The 17559-nt window shown below is 40.1% G+C and overlaps 1 protein-coding gene across 1 annotated transcript in view; it reads left to right on the top strand.

The window, feature by feature from the left end:
• CCDC57 (coiled-coil domain containing 57) overlaps positions 1 to 17559 on the top strand; it is a gene marked incomplete at its 3' end in the record, with an annotated part of 53581 nt that overhangs the window by 18416 nt on the left and 17606 nt on the right. The window contains exons 3-9 of the mRNA XM_082326549.1: positions 1457 to 1558; positions 3252 to 3394; positions 4818 to 5018; positions 6860 to 7022; positions 7930 to 8064; positions 12396 to 12582; positions 15425 to 15525. Of these exons, the coding sequence (XP_082182675.1) occupies positions 1457 to 1558; positions 3252 to 3394; positions 4818 to 5018; positions 6860 to 7022; positions 7930 to 8064; positions 12396 to 12582; positions 15425 to 15525 (1032 nt within the window). The remainder of the gene's footprint in view (positions 1 to 1456; positions 1559 to 3251; positions 3395 to 4817; positions 5019 to 6859; positions 7023 to 7929; positions 8065 to 12395; positions 12583 to 15424; positions 15526 to 17559) is intronic.

Raw genomic sequence — 17559 nt, 5'->3', positions numbered from 1 at the left:
TAAGCAGCCAGTTTCTCCAGGAGAATGGTGTGGGCAGCAGTGTCAAAGGCTTTACTAAAGTCTAAGTAGACAACATCCACAGCCTTTCCCTCATCCACCAAGCGGGTCACCTTGTCATACAAGGAGATCAGGTCAGTCAAGCAGGACCTGCCTTTCATAAACCTATGCTGACTGGGCCTGATCCCCTGGTTCTCCTGTACATGCTGTGTGATGGCATTCAGGATGATCTGCTCCATAGCCTTCCCCAGCACCGAGGTCAGACTGACAGGCCTGTAGTTCTCCGGATCCTCCTTCTGGCCCTTCTTGTAGATGGGCATCACATTTGCTAACCTCCAGTTAACTGGGACCTCCCCGGTTAGCCAGGACTGCTGGTAGATGGAAGGTGGCTTGGTGAGCACCTCCGCCAGCTCCCTCAGTTCCCTTGGGTGGATCCCATCCGGTCCCATAGACTTGTGTGTGTCTACGTGGTGTAGCAGGTTGTTGACCATTTCCCCTTGGATTATGGGGGCTTCATTCTGCTCCCTGTCCCTGTCTTCCAGCTCAGGGGGCTGGGTACCCTGAGAACAACTGGTCTATTAAAGACTGAGGCAAAGAAGGCATTAAGTACCTCAGCCTTTTCCTCATCCTTGGTCACTATGTTTCCCCATGCATCCAATAAAGGATGGAGATTCTCCTTAGCCCTCCTTTTGTTGCTAATGTATTTATAGAAACATTTTTTATTGTCTTTTATGGCAGTAGCCAGATTAAGTTCTAGTTGGGCTTTGGCCCTTCTAATTTTCACCCTGCATAACCTCACGACATCCTTGTAGTCCTCCTGAGTTGCCTGCACCCTCTTCGAAAGGTCATAAACACTTTTTTTTCCTGAGTTCCAGTTCTGCTGACCCCGCTCCTTACTTCTCCAAGAATCAAAAACTCTATAATTTCATGATCGCTATGCTCAAGATGGTCTCCAACCATCACATCACCCGCAAGTCCTTCTCTGTTCGCAACAAGAGGTCCAGCGGGTGCCTTCCCTAGCTGGCTCCCTCACCAGCTGTGTCAGGAAGGTCTCTTCCACACACTCCAGGGACCCCCTGGACCTTTTCCTCTCCGCTGTATTGTACGTCCAGCAGACATCTGGTAAGTTGAAGTCCCCCATGAGAACAAGGGCTAGCGATTGTGAGACTTCTCCCAGCTGCTTATAGAATATTTTGTCTGCCTCTTCATCCTGGTTGGGTGGTCTGTAACAGACTCCCACCATGATATCTGCCTTGTTGGTCTTCCTCCTGATTCTTACCCATAAACACTCAACCCTATCATCACCAGGTTTCATTCAGCAAGTTCCGATTCTCATTAGAGCAGAGAAAGATTATGCAATGATTAAGCCCTTTGTACAGTGTTTAAAAAAGCCTGTGACAATAAGTGTTTCCATCCCTACCGTTGTACTGGTGTTACCTATCTGTTGCTCCCCTTGTAGGAACTGCTAGCCGAATTTGATGCAGAAATGAAAAAGAGAGAATGTGAGTTTCAAAAGCAGACAATTGAAATGGGTAACGTAGTTCTGTCCCATGAAGTTAAGGTAACTCATTTTTAAGCTGTTACCCTTTACTCACGGAATAAATGCGTTCATTATAATCTCAAGTCATTCCTGTGTGAAACGCCTGAAAAGATGACTCTGTTGTTGTTGCTGTTTTTCCTCCACCTATGTATTGAACTAATTGTTTCCAGGATAGCAGGAAGCAGGGTATTTGTGATATGCATCTTCATTTCATTCATAGTGACTGTTTTTTTCCTACACAACCAAAAGCTATATATAGCTCTTTGAAAGGCCTGTCTCATCCTTCTAAGGCTAGTAATGAGGAATTCACTCTTCCAAAATCTGTATTCTCTGCATGTGCAGTCTTTGCTAGTCATGATCCAACATTACCTGGAAGGTTCAAGGGTGCATGTGTTCACTGGCTTCAGTGATGGTTTAACTGATGGCTTAATAATTGGACAAACCAAGGTGTATAGGTAGAGGGGGAAAAAACCCTCACATTAAACCAACTGGTAGCATGGGGGAAAGCAGACAAGCTTTCAGAAAGAGGGCTTGTATGCCTAGAAGATTGCCAGCTTTTTCCAGCTGTGTTGATTTTTGTCTAATAAAATAAATTACTTCTGCCTACAAACCTAGCCTTGCCAAAGGCTTACTAGGGTAGCAAAAGGTTGCCTGGCCAGTAGTGGTATCCATGGATTCCTACATCTTGAATGTTGACAAAATTGGAGTTTAGTTTCTGGTTTTGTTTTCTTGCCTTGTCTTGGACCTTCTTTAAAGGACACTCCTGTAGTAACGGACCTAAAACCACTTTGTCTTATTGCAGTCTTGACTGTAAAGATTGCATGACCAACTGCTGTTGAGTCAGTATGAACAAAGGAACTGCAACTGCACGTATACTTACTAAACGTAAATTTGCACATATTGCTTATTCTGTGATATGCATTTTAACTCTGATAGTACTTTGGAAGAAACCTTTAATCTTTGCAATTTTCAGACTTGAATGCTTTGATTTTGAAGCTCTAATACTGTTTCAGTTTCTAATACTCTTGCAGCTGCATCTGAATGTAATAGCTCTCAGCAGGCCTCGTGCTAGATGCTATTATTCCTTTTTGTTTCTTTATGAAACACATTGTCTATATTGAGTTATGTATTTTTTAAATATATATATATTTTTATATATATATATATATATATATATATTATTTGCACCTGAATTGGTGGTGGAAGTGTTAAGCAAGGGAAGGAGAGTTCTGCAGTCATTTTCCCCCTGTATTAGTGAGGCCAGCTGCAGGGGAAGCGAAGAAGTCACTGAATAAAAAAGTGTGCTCTGTATAAAAGGAGCTTTAGGCAGAGATAGGAAGGAGTGATATGCAGGATTAATGTTAATGTAGGTAATAGGTGTAGGAAGAGGATACAAAGTGGATATTTAGCAGTAATATGGGAGTAGAAATCTAAATAACAGCAGAGGTTGTAGTTTATGGGGAAGGTGTTTTAAAGTGCTCTGTTGATCTAATGCTTATACCGTGCAAAATACTACTTACAAATCAAAAAAACTACAAACAAACAAAAGAACCACCCCCCAAAAAAAACCCACCTCACAACTTTCTATACTATTTTCTTTGTTTCTGGAGCTGATGCTAACACTTCAACTGTGTAAGGGCTCTGGACCTCTTAAAAATTAGGTTATATCAGGCTCTCATTAGAATTCTTAAGTCTTATTCTCCTCCTTTCTAAGGTGAAGCTGCTGACCAGAGAACTGGAGGCCCTCAAAGAGACTGGAATGCAAACACCAGAATCACTGAAAACAGCAGAAATGTTTGATTTGAGACAGGAGAAAGAAAACCTTCTCGACAATTTTGTTGCTGTGAAAGATGCTTGGTATTGTACAATTTTGATTATGATCGAGATAAACTGCTTTTCACAGACTCTACAATTCTACAACGCCTTCAGCTTACTCTTCCTCACATATTCTTATTTTAGCAACAGCTGGAATGGTGTATGTGAATTAATTGATCCAGTAATGTATATTGTTAAAACACAAAGAGGTAACACGTATGGAATATTTGCTAAGTCACATGGATTCAAGTTAATTCTGCTACATTCTTTCTGGATGTAATATGTCTCACTTTAAAGATGGAGTTTTATTTTAGAAGTTTTAATGATTCAGTGGTACCTTCTGACTTTACTGCAAAAAGGAGTACCTCCTCCAAGCAGTAAATATAATGAAAAAACTTCGTTCGTCCCACTTCTAGAGTGTGCTGCTAGTTTTGGTCTCTCGTATTTCACACACTTGATTTGAATCCAGTAAAGTCCAGTTGTGTTCAGTTGCAGCTTTATACTTTCTCAAGCAGCTACAGACAGCTTGTGAATATAGTGGCAGAAAATAACTCATTCAAACCAGAGTATTATTGGGGTTTTATCTTTTATGTTTTATTCATCACTAGTTCAGACTTAAGAAATAAGACTTACTCATAGTTCAATTTCTGTTCCTTCTGTTTTCCCTTAATTCTCTATATCCAAAATTTTGGATATATTTTGAAAATTTATATGCAGGTCAATTTCAGAGGGTAAGAACATTAAACAACTATTACTTGCATGTCTCCTTTTTTATTTACTGTTAGGTTTGAGTTTTCTATAGGCAGTATTTGGTGGTCTTCTAACAACTCACTTTGGTCTTATTTTAAATGTGGTCTCCATTTTTGTGTGAGTGCATGCTCAGGAAATTAATATGTGAATGAAAACTGAATATTCAAGGAAGCATTTTTGCTCCATGGATTCCTACAGTCTCTTATTTGGGCCACCTGATCATAGCTGTCTTTCAATTGTTCAGTTACTGTGAAGAATATTTTCAGTATGGTAAACTAGTATGTTGAATGGAGTAGTTCACCTGTTAAAATAGCTTCTCTATGAGTCATCTCAAAAAAACCAACAAAAAAGTAATTTTTAGGATCACCCTGATCCTATAATTAGGTGAAATGCTGTTGTTCTTTGTGATAATCACAAACTGAAAGTTCTGTGATAAATTGGAGTTAAACTCTCTGCAGTGGTATAAGAAGGATTCAGCCCTGGTACTAAGCCCAACTAAACAGTGTCATTCTTAGTTTGAAAAAACAACCGCAAAAGACCTCCCCACAACCTGTTCCACTGACAGGCAGATGTTGATTTCTGTTTCCACTGCTTCCAACAATGCTTCTTTGAATTTGCTCGAACCAAATTGATAAGCAAGTAAATCAACAATATTAAAAAATAATATGCTTGTGTTGCTTGAAACCTCACTTTATTCCATCTCTACAACTTCTAGGCATGAAGAACTAGCTCATGCTGCCAAGGAAGAGGATGCAATGCCAGCTTCAGTGAAAGAAGCCCAAGTCAAACAATTTAAAAAGTTGAAGCAGCAGATTAGAGAACTGCAGATGAGACATAGAAGTCTGGAAATTGAGCTATACAGAAGAGAATGGAGTCACAGTGCTTGTTTAAGAGAGAAAGATGCTCTTATTAGAAAGTGAGTGGCTTGATTTATCTTGTTTCATAAGCTGTGATGAAAGAAATTCAGAACATAGTACTTACCACTTTTGTGCCCAACTTATTTATGTGAAAAGCTCACAGTAATTCATGGTTAAACAGTTACCACACCTGGAGTACCGTGTCCAGTTCTGGTCCCCACAATTGAAAAAAGACATGGACGGACTGGAGAGGGCCACGAAGGTGATCAAAGGGCTGGAGAACCTGCCCTATGAAGAAAGACTGAAGGATTTGGGTCTTTTCTCCCTGGAGAAAGCTTGGGGGGACTTCATTACAGTTTTCTAGTACATAAAGGGCGGCTACAAAGAGGATGGAGGTGCTCTCTTCACAAGGAGCCATGTGGAGAAGACAAGGAGCCATGGGTACAAGTTGCACTGGGAGAGGTTTCATCTCGATGTAAAAAGAATTGTTTTTTACAGTGAGAGCAATCCATCACTGGAACAAGTGCCTCAGGGACATGGTAGCGTCCTCATCACTAGAGGTTTTCAAGACACGGTTGGACAGGGTACTAGGTAATCTCATCTAGCCTCCCTTTCCCATGAAAGGTTGGACCCGATGATCTTTCCAACCCGAACTGTTCTATGTTCTATGTGTATTATTGCAACAAAATTTGTGGCAAAATTTTAATATATGCATATAAACATTAGTTTTATGAGTGATATAATCAAGAAACATCTCCTCAAGGTTAAACAAGAAAATGAGGTTGTGTGGAAAAGAAAGTGTCTGGGAACCTAGAGAAGGAACAGCACACCAGAAAAAAAGAACTTCTTTCATAGGCAGCCTGGAAGGAGGCAGCTGCCCGTCCAAGAAGGCCACTGGAAACTAAAAAATTGCTTAGGTGGCCTGCATTTTGTATGACTGGAAATACATGATTTACAATATGCATTCAGCTCATGACAAAGTCCCTCTGAGCTCCTAAATGGGGGGGGGCGGGGTGTGTGTCATTGAACAGTTTTATGTCCAAGATGACATCGCATCTTTTGTTAATTGTCTAAAGCAAATATATATTAACATGGGAAGGGGCTTGTTCTTGTATGTAGACTTCAAGAAGAAATTATAGTGCTAAAAACAGGCCAAGATTCTCATCTGATTGAGATTTCTAAGGAGTCTGCCTCTAAAGAATTCCAAATTCAGTCAGTGCATGGACAGGAAGAAAAGTTGAGGGCACAGTTGGCCAAATTCCAGAAAGATGCATAATGGTAAAGAAGACTAAGACTTTGTCTAAAGAGACATTTACAACCCATCTTAAGAGTGCCCTGAAGTCTTGACAGCTTTGTGTTTTAAAAGCTTGTCCATGTGACAATTGAACCTGTCTTGAAAGCCCTTAAATTCTGAATGAGAGGTTTGTCTCATTTGTACACCTCCTATCTCTTCTCTTTCCGCAGTGTGTTTTCAATGTATGTATATGCAGCAGCCTTTGAGCTTAGGAATTTTACCCTGACAATCCAACAACTTTAATTCCTAGCTCTTTTGTATCTCATTTCCATTATTAGCAAATGGGAAGCATACTGTGAATGGTATTGCCGAGAGCGGTGTCATTGTTGAAGAGCAGTTTATGCTGCTTGAGCTGTGACCTCCAAAGCTGACTCTAAATACCCATACAGATGGACCCTAGGAGACTGCTGAGCTCCAAGCAATCAAAATGCTTTTGTCCAGTAAAATACTTAGAGTGGAATAGAATAAAATAGATAATTTGGAAAATAGAACAAGGAAGGAAAATGAGGACAGCAAACAAGGCTGAGATTAAAAAAAAAAAACAAACCCAAAACATCCTCAGTATTTATCCTGCTGAAATTAACAGCTTTTCTCTCTGTGTCATAGGTATAAACAACAACTGTCTCTAGCAGCTGAGCGAGAATGGATTCTGGAACAGAGCAAAATGCAAGCAGAACTGGACTGGCAGCGGCTCTGTGAGAATGCCGAAAGTAATTGGTGTCAGAAGTCAGAGGATCTAACACAAAGCCTGCCTTCAGCAGGAGAGCAGGTGAGAATTTCAGATTAACACTGTTTAGGAACCATCTGTTGCATAGAGATCTATGGAGTTTTTCCATCATGGTGTTTCTCAGGGGAGGCATGACTTCAGTCTTCTTTCAAAAATCTGTAAAACAGTAATTCTGTATTGTGCACAGCAGTTCATCAAATATATTTGATCAGAGACCGGATTAATTTTCATGGACAATCTCTGATAGTGGCCTTTTCTCCCTTGTAACAAAGTCAAGTCAGCTTGAGAGATGCCACTGCTTTTCTCCTAGCATTGTAGCAGAAGAAGAAAGATCCCTTTTAGTTAGAGCAGCCCCAGGCCAAAAAGTTTCAGATCACAATACAGCTTGCATTCTATCAAGGGAACAATATTAGTCCTGGAAAACTCAGAGTATTTTTGTATGGGAAAAAAAATCCTTTTTTGTGAAGTCTTTCTGTTTCTGAAAAATGAAATACATGTTTATTGTTTAGAGACTAGTGCACAATGGGCTAACAATAATTCTCAATGACCAGCTGCCTAGTAAACTCATGGGTACAGAGGGAAACACTTGTTTATGAAGTTTAGAATGCAGGCATTTACTCTGGTGTTTTGTTTTACCATTGTCTTCCCAAAAGGATTCGTAGGCATCAATTGGTGTAGCGTAGGAACACATCTGAGAGGTGAATTAGCATTGTCCATTTCACATACAGAAGATGAGAAAATGAAGCCAAAGTATTTTTCTGTGAAGGCGGTTTTTGACGGAGCCAAAAGGGATATGCTTTAAACCCCTGTCCTGTGATTTAAAATATCTTTTTCTTTGATTCCCTTCCTTTCTTTTTATTTTCTTTTTTTTTTTATTTTTTAAATCTCTACACCCTTTGTCCGTGAGATACTGATGTCCTCTGCTTTCCCTCCCTTCCCTCCCTCCTAGGTTGAAGCTGATCTACAGAAAACAGACTACAGGTTGCATGAAGTGAAGACTGTTCTTCCCGCTTTGACCGTTGAGAGAGAACAGACAACACAAGCATCATTTAATCAGGGTGTTTTACCTGGAGGGGAGAAACAGGTGAGACAACACTTAATGACTTGGATGAATTCATTCTGAGATGACAACTTTATGGGGCTTGTTTCCACTGGACTTCTTGTAAGCAGTTCATCTGTTTCATATGTTTAATTCAAAATACAGACATATTTAGCCTAGAATACACATAGATTAGGTGTCACAGGCTTCGTTATGGTTCTGATCCATAACTCACTGGCAAAAGGAGCAAGCTGGGTGTAGACAGTTGCTCCAAAACAGGACAATGTACTGTACCATCATGGCCCATTAGAATGGGCAGAATTAATTTCTAGAATGTTCCTGAGCCTCTGTGTTAGTTGCAATTCAGGGTAAATTTTAAAGTTGTAAAGTTAAAATTTTAAGGCAATGCTTCAAAATACTAATTTGCCAGCTGTTTAAAATAATGTCTTTTATTTTAGTATCACAAACTAGTTTTCCTTTCATTGCTACTTATTAAAATACATATATTAAAAAAAAGCCATTCAAAATTGCAAACGTAATGCTGGTTTGAAGCCATGCTAGAGGATGATGCATTATGAGTAGAAAATTGTCTTGTGTAAAAGAATGAAAGTAAGGAGCGTGCTGCAGTGCGCCCTACTGGGCAGCTACAGATACTCAACAGCGAGCAGTGAGTGTATTGTCAGAGCTTGCTGATAAAAAAAAGCAGTGCGAAGCAAGCCTAGTGGTTTCTGAGTGCAGAAACTGTTGTACTCAGAAAGGTACTTCCTGAAAACAATTTTTACAATAGATTAGACAAAAGTAGACTGCTAGCAAAAACTTACTATGGAGCAAGTTGTTTTTCCAATTTCATTTCAAACTGGACTGATTTGCAAATTGATCATTCAAATACCAAGAGAATCAGGGCTGGGGAGGGGTTCTTCTTTTACTGTTCACATTCACTGTTGTCCTCCACTGTAACTGACTGTTGTTGGCAAGACTTTGTTTTCATTGTCACGCTTTTCTTTCTGTTGTTAATATACTCCTGTCTCTGTCTTGCCCTTTGGGCCTGTAGGGTAAGCAGTACCCATCTCAGCAAAACCTTTTTTGTCTCCGATTTATGTGAAGGACCACTGTTTAAAAAACAAATAAGCAACAAAAATCCATTATTCTGAACTAGAACCTTTAATCTTAATTTTTCTGTACAAAATGAATTGGTAAACAGAGGGGGAAGTGATTAACAGTTTAAAATTGATAACATTTGTGTCAATCAGTCTTCTTAAAGATAGTGTGTTAACTAGCCTCTGGTTCAGACGACTGAGGCAAGAAAGATTAAAGTTTAAATACACCCTAGTACAGTACCTTCAGCATATAGGTCCTTTCTTCAGATTGGTCTGAGACCCCATGAGGGTGCTAGAAGTATTGCAGTAGTCATTCTTGGCCTTTAATTAAGCAACAGAGATGTGGAACACACCAGCCTGGAAAATCTTGCTTGTAACTGATTTTGAGGATGACTTAGGTCATGTCTGCCAAACTGGAGCATGCTAATAATACCATACAAGTGCACAGAGAAGAAAAGATTGCTTACAGTAATTCTGGATCATTTTGTGGTCTTCTGTCTAGACCCTTTTCCACTAGCAAAAATCTGGAACAGTTGTATTTCTGGTTCAAACTGTGATGGTTCATGTGTATGTTGCAGGATGAGATGAAATTCTGGGCCCCAAAATTCAGGATACACCTGGGTGATGTATTGATACCTACTGGTGCTTTTCCCTTCATGCCTTTTCAGTCTCCCTTTCCCCTCTCCTCACCTTAACAGCCTTGGAGAGATTGTAGAAGCAGAACAGAGATTATCCTCATCTTCTGCATACCCTGTACTGTTAGGGCAGAAAGAGCCACAGGAGAAAGAGGCTGTAGGACAGCCATCGTGTTTACGACAGGGAAATATGCGTTGAAGGCCATTAGTGTTGCAGATCACGCTCACAGAACAGACTTACGACTGGGGAAATAAGAGGACTGAAGGAAGTGGGGAATGATGGAGAAGACAGAAAAGGAATAGTGTTTGAGGCTGTGCAAGGCACAAATGTTGAGACTGAAGTATTTTGCTGACACGTGTCCTGTGTGCAGGGCCTCATGGATTGCCTTTCCCTCTCAAGAGGCAGAACTGCTGCTTTGCAACAATTTAAGGTTAGGGTTGAATACAAAGAAACATTTTTGGGTCTCAGAAACATAAATTAGCAGCATTTGATACAAATATTCCAAACACATTAGACAGTCTTTTCCTTTTCAAAAACATCTGGTCTGGACAGTCTGTGAATTAGGATTCATTTAGTGACTGTAGGAGTGTGTATTCCACAATTGCACAGCTTTCTAATACTCCTGTACCAAATAGTATCTGCATTTCTTAAATGACTGATGAGAAATTTTTCCATCAGCTACAGAGCATTTTACAGGGGTGGAAACAATTCTGCATTCTCTGTGTGGATGAAACCACAGTTATAATACACTGCCATCAGTCTAATGTAATTTCTTGAAAAATGTTTGCAGTCAGACCTTGAATGAAGAAACAGCAGAAGTAAATAACGTCCAGATCCTAATATCCTGGTCCTTATACCCCATTGGTCCTGCTGGAATTTTTTCCTGAAGATTGTACTGGAATTTCAAGTGACCAGGAAATATGTTTTCCAATCAATGTCTGTGTATTTGGGTTTTTCTGTCACATCTGCTTTTCCTTTTTCTTACATCCCCCAAAGTTGCAAATTTGGAGTTGAGGAGGCACATGAGAGGAAGCATTTCTGTATTTGTTCTTTTTCCTGTATTTTTCCTAAACACATGTTGCTGGCTGTTGTCAAGAATTGGATTCTGGAGCTAGCAACCTTTGGTGTAACAGAGTAAAGCAGTTCTTAAAGTTTGTGATCTAGAACATTGCACATTCTTGTCCTGATTAGGCCATCACTTTATTCACACAGGACTAGAATCAATCATAGAATCATAGAATAGTTTGGGTTGGAAGGGACCTTTTAAAGTCCATCTAGTCCAACGCCCGTGCAGTGAGCAGGGACATCTTCCACTAGGTCAGGTTGCTCAGAGCCCCGTCCAACCTGGCCTTGAATGTTTCCAGGGATGGGGCATCTACCACCTCCCCGGGCAACCTGTGCCAGTGTTTCACCATCACCACCCTCACTGTAAAAAATTTCTTCCTTATATCTAGTGTAAATCTGCCCTCTTTTAGTTTAAAACTGTTACCCTTTGTCCTATCGCAACAGGCCCTGCTAAAAAGTCTGTCCTCATCTTTCTTATAGCCCCCCTTCAGGTACTGAAGGGCTGCAATAAGGTCTCCCCGCAGCCTTCTCTTCTCCAGGCTGAACACCCCCAGCTCTCTCAGCCTTTCCTCACAGCAGAGGTGCTCCAGCCCTTGGATCATTTTTGTGGCCTCCTGTGGACCCACTCCAACAAGTCCAGGTCTTTCCTGTGCCTAGCTTTCCAAACTAAATCTCTAAGGTAATCTTTAAGACTGTGTGCAGCCCATGAAGAAAACACTGAGCAATTCCCCTTCAAAAATGTAAGAAATAGAATGATTCTGGGCTGTGTTACTCTATAAGCAAGCTGCTCATATTTTACTAATATAAATTAGGTTTTTTACAGTAGTTAAAGCAGCTTTGGCAACCTGGGTTTTGTCAGCCTCTTCAGTTCTGGAAGTCTGTAAGAAAGACATTTGCTCATCAATTCATGCTTCCACCAAGTATAACTCCAAAAGTCAGGCTTCAAGGCCTTTGTGAAGGCAGAGCTTCAGTCATTATCTGACAAATGCTCTTTTTATATTGTTCGCTGTCAGCTTATCTGTAACTAATGCGCAAAAGGAAGACATTGCTACTTATTTTAGAATTGAATTGCTTAGAGGTTTTCTAGATGATGTCCATTGTCCAGGTTGTCTAGATGTAATCCATACACTCCTTCCCCTTGTCCAGTTCAGCAAAGGATGTCCAGCCTCCTTATGTTCTTGTGAACAAATGATCTCCAATGACACTTTCAAGAATTTGGGAGGTCAGAAAGGGGACTGCTGTTGAGCCAGTAAGTTCTTTAAGGAGATGGGTTACCCATGCATGGAAGAGATAGAGATAGCACACTTCAAAGAACAACAGTGGTAAGACAGAGCCACCTCTGTGACCGTCCTCCTCCCCATCTGTGCCTCTTCCCCCATCTCAGGTTCTCATCATAGCCCTTTCTTCCCTGGCAAATCCCCAGAATAACTAGATCTCTTTCTTCTCTTCCTATGGTTCTTTTCTTCCAAGTCTGTTCGTGGATTGAAAGTATTAGGATCTCTATGTGTGGTGTTGTGGAGAGAATATGTGTTGCTCATTAATGAAGGGTTGTTGTTGTGCTGTACTTTTATTTTACAGATATTTCAGTATGATGATAAAAGTTCTCTGAGCAAAGATATTCCTACCTTGGAAATAAAAAAGCTGCAGGAGCAGAATGCCAACCTTCGGGCTGCTATTGCACAAATGAGGAAAGAAATGGAGAGTCTTGACGAGCAGATGTTGTCCTCTCTTCCTCGGACAGAAAACAAACAGCTTGCAGAGCAAGGTGACAACTCTTGCCACAGAAGTCTAAATTCAGTTAAGGAAGTGTAGCGGTCACGGTCACGACCTATGAGAGCTACCCAACCCACGGGTGTGTAGCGATCGTGACTGTAGGGTTCTCAGGATTTCACAATATACAAGCACACAGAGGTCTGAGATTCTGAGAATTTCTTTATTACAAATTACTACAAAACTATTATTAGTAAAACCAAATGTACACACACAGAGACTATAAGTCACTACAAAATTACCACTAGGAAAGCAAATGTGTATATATATTGCAAGAGTAAAGCAAATATATGTATATTACAAGTTATTACAGAATTCCAACTAGTGAAGCACGTATGTAGAATCATAGAATCACAGAATGGTTTGGGTTGGAAGGGATCTTTAAAGATCATCTGGTTCCAGCCCCCCTGCCATGGGCAGGGACATCTTTCACTAGACCAGGTTGCTCAAAGCCCCTCCAGCCTGGCCTTGAACACTTCCAGCGGTGGGGCATCCAGAACTTCCCTGGGCAACCTGTTGCAGTGTCTCACCACCCTCATCGTAAAAAACTTCTTCATAGGAGAGCTATTCTAGCCCTCTGATCATTTTCATGGGCTCCCGCTTTAACAGGTCCATGTCTTTCTTACAAACCTTTACCTGTGCGCGTGCCTGTAAATATATCATGTGAGGTGTTACTGGTATGACAGTCAGCCAGACCGCTCCCAGAAGTGGGGTGATCAACAATGGGAAAAAAGTGTCACTTCAAAGCTGACCCACATCACTGAGTCCGGAGTCAGCCAGGCGTCCCCCGTGAGGCTCCGGTCCGTCTGGGAGATCTCGTGCAGGGAAGCTCTGTCAGAGAGGCTCATTTTGGGTAGGTAGTGAGTTACTTTTTATACCTTTTTGGTGTAGATATGTAAGTGGGCATAGGGCATCAGTTCCAGGTGTAGTTGTTGCCGACTCCTTTTCCTGGAAGGTCAGTTTGTTACCGCAATTTCTTCGTCCTGCACCCATCGAGCTTGCTTTGTCCTGCCGACTATGGCTGAGCACTAAGGAGATACTCTTCTTTGTTAGTACGTTTACCGGGTGGCCTTTGTGGTGGCTCTGTCAGGAAGCTAAAAATTTTAAAACATCTCAATATTAAAAATATATAATGCTTTCAAATGCATCCCTTTACCAGATATTGTCACACACACAAATTGGGTGATTTTTAGCATCTCTTAGAAACATTTTAGTATATCACGTCTTACACTTTCATTTTTACTTTCTTTCATTATCCTTCATGGGAAAGGCAAAGCTGATAACATTAAAAAAAAAACCAAACCTGCAGATGGTATGTCCATTCCGACTAGATGCCTTTTGTAGTAGATTTCTGAAAATTCGTTCAGTTTGGTTTTGATTGGCTCTCATGCAGGCCTGTTCAGAAACAAAACTGGATTTTTTCTTCATAAACGTTCTTGTGACTTTTTGAAGTCTAGAGAAAAGAGAAAAGGAAATCAACTGTAACTTGGTAATGGAATAACCAGCTCTGATTTGTTTTGGTTTTTAAATAAAACCAGGCAAGGTATAACTTTTTCAAGGACATCTTTTACTTCTGTGGAATAAGTAGCCCTGCGTTTAACACCTTTTACCAGTTATATTAGTGCAGGTAGATAGCTGCTTTATACATCTCTGTGCTTCACCTATGTAAACACCTAATTTCTAATTGTTTCAAACCATTCCAGAGCCACCATGCATTATTAATGTTTTCTGTATTTCAGAAAAATTAAGATGAGTTTGATGAAAGATATTTTGTTGTACCAACTCTTTTGCTGTCGTTATGCTTCTCTGGTTTAATTTTGCAGTGAGCCTGGGTCTGTGTGTAACCAGTTTGCAGAAATAGTTTTAAACTGTCATTTGTACAGTAGCATGAAAGCACAAGCTAATTAAGTGTGCAGGCATTTTTAATAAATATAAGCATATTCTGGCTTTGTTAACAGTGAGACATTAATAACCCATTAAAGCAAAACCTCTTAATTTTAAATAAAAAAACAAAGTCAAGCATAGTTTCTTGTCACAGGTAGCTAAAGTTAACCCACTGTTTTTTGAAGATGTTACAGTCCAATATGTAAAAGATTTACCGCTGCTAGAGTTTAGCGGTGTCCAAGAGAGGCAATAATCTTTGTCAGCTGATAAATGTAAGTTTTCAGAAATGTATTACCCATTTTGTTTATGGCTGAAATACTTTATTCAACTAAAATAATCTTTCTTATATCCCTTTTAAAAATGTATGGAGATAACATTCCATCACTAAAAGAGATGATAATGTTAAATCTGAAATTTTTAAGATAGTGGGACAGTAACTTGGAGGGGCGCTTCTGGTTTCCAGAAAGTCATCTGTTTTTTCCCCTGACTTGTCCATATACAGCAATATGTTGTATTGGGAGCAGACTCACATTTTTACTGGAACTAAAAGAAGAATTTTTCGGGATTAGCTTCCATTTATTGGTGATTTTTTTCAACTGTGATTGAAAGAAGCTACTGTGTTTAAATTATTCTTGTTATACTCAGTATTGCCAGTTTCCCAAGAATGATTAAATAGTGCAGTAGTGGAAGAAATAAAAACTTCTCTGTGCTCCATACCCACGAATTGATCTTTCTAATGTGTCATCTCTAGTCACTTCTGTATTTTGTAGCTGACTGATGTTTGCGTATTGTGAGACTGTACTATTTTTTATATTTCTTCAGCTCTGTTTACAATATATCTCCTGAAGTGGTATACACGTACATTAACGAGACAAAGTTCTGAAGCAGCTGTCGCTAAGAAAGCCTAAACTCTGTGTAAACAGATGCACATTCATGTTATATTCCTCTTTCAGGTTCGTTGTGCGCAAAAAACATTTCAACTGGAACCGCTTTGAGCAATATCAAAGTCAGCTCAGCTAACTTGGATTGCATAGTAAACCCAGACGCAGAAAAGGTATGAAGAGGTTTAAACTACCTAAAATATCTATATGCATGCGTGTGTGTAATTAAATACATAGCATATTATTTTTGTTTGAATGAATATTAAAAACTGAAGCAATATACGCTTATGTGGTCAGTTAGTAATGAGCGTTAAGTTAGATGAGAGCCAGCAACGATTTTTTCAGCCAAACTTATGCTCATTCTTTCTAGGGAATAAATTTTGACTAGTCATTCCCTGGCACTCCTGATCTTTCAAACCCTTCTTGATTTTTTTTTTCCCACTTGTGCATTCTTAAACTACTGTGTATCACCTCTTTGAGTTTTCCATTGTAAATCCATATTTTAGCCTTTTTTTTTTAAATACCAGAAATCTTTCAATATGCCTTGTAATAAGGTGAATAGAGATGAAACTGTAGGTACTGTGTCACTACTGGACTCTGACGAGAAGGTCCTGCGAGGTGGGAGGCTGGAGGTAGCCATGCCAATGGATTGCACACCCGGTTAGCGGGGTGGGTGGCTTTTCCTGGGAGAGCCTCGTAACTGCTGGCTTGCGGGGCTTGCTTCCGCCAGGCCCGCGCTGGGGGGCCGGCTTGCCAGCCCCCGGGCCCCACCGGCAGGGTGTCCGGCCACAGCAGGCTCCCGTGCATGCCCTGTAGGCTGCTGGGGAATGAGGTATGGCCAGGAGAAATAACTGAGTGCCGGCGTTTGTTCGGAGCTCTCACCACCCACGAAGGAAAAACTCACTGGCCCTGGGAGCATTTTTATGCAGTTCTAGGGTTTACAAATGTCATTCTCATTGGGTTATTTTAAAGGGTAGGAACAATATCAGCATTAAAGTGTGACAGAGGCATCTCTCGGAAAAATAATAAAGGAATTGAAAACTGGGACAAGTATCTAATACTGTGTAAGCAGTAAGTCACTGTATGTTCTCCCCTTCATGTCTCCTAGCGATTTCGTCGTGTAGTAAACAGAGTCTAAAGCAAGATAGGTTAAAATACAATTTAAAAATAAGGGTTTTCTAGTTTCAAGTAATCTTTAAAATCTGCCAATATCTGTTTCATGCTTTAATCTTACTGTTAAGACTCCTCAGTAACCATCTAAGTTCAAGAAAATGGAAATACTAGCTAAGTAATACATAAGGATGAGAGGTGCTAATTATATTAAAAACTAAGAGCTTTAAGAACTGAAACATGTCAATGTTTAGATAAAACTTTGGAGCCTTGGGAACCTTGTGTGAAAACATGCACAACCCACCACGTGCAGATCATGTTTAATCTTAGTTGTATCTTTTTGCTGAATGTAGCAGGAGATTTGTTTGTTCCTGCTGTCAGATTATATTTAGGAGATCATTGTGTGCCAGTATAGACAACACAGATTTATTTTTTTCTCTTTGGCTACTTCCGGAATTAGGTGAAAACTGAATTTTATACCAACTATTCTGTTGCATAAAATGTTTTACAAACTACTGTCCAAGATGCATTCTCATTTTCTTCGCATTTCTTTAAGCAGGGATAGAGCCTTAAAAGAAAAGTAGAGAGTGGCTTTGCCTCGGAGACAGTAAGATAGGACCTGAATATTCTCTATGCCAGAGATTAATCCTTTGCTTCATGATGCTGAAGTATAATTGAATGCTCAGGGCTGGATATGAGAACAAGAACATTTTTCAGGCAGCGATGTGCATCTTCAGTGTGAAATGCTGAATTATTTGTGCTTTATATGTATAGGCAAGTAGTAAATAGCAGATGTGCAGGCCAAAACTTGAACAAAATGCTGGAATTGTAGTTAATGTTGTCTTCCCTGATGTTGAACTATCATTTCCCATCTATTTCTGCTGTCTGCTCTATTTCTTTCCGTAGTGCATAAGAAGCCTTCTTAAGCATAGAGTGGCAGCTGGAAACAGTCCTGAGAATATCTTACAAACAATGGGCAAAACTTCATTAGAATTCCTTACTGGATTTTAGAAGTGCTTATCTTTTAACATTCTTCCATACTGTCTCCGTGCTTCTTACATTTATTAATTGCATGCTAAGGATGTACTGAAGGCCAT

This window comes from Platalea leucorodia (genome assembly GCF_965183815.1).
Source record: "Platalea leucorodia genome assembly, chromosome: 14".
Classification (NCBI taxonomy): Eukaryota; Metazoa; Chordata; class Aves; order Pelecaniformes; family Threskiornithidae; genus Platalea; species Platalea leucorodia.
The sequence above is the reverse complement of the archived record's forward strand: the minus strand, read 5'-3'. Positions and strand labels throughout refer to the sequence as shown.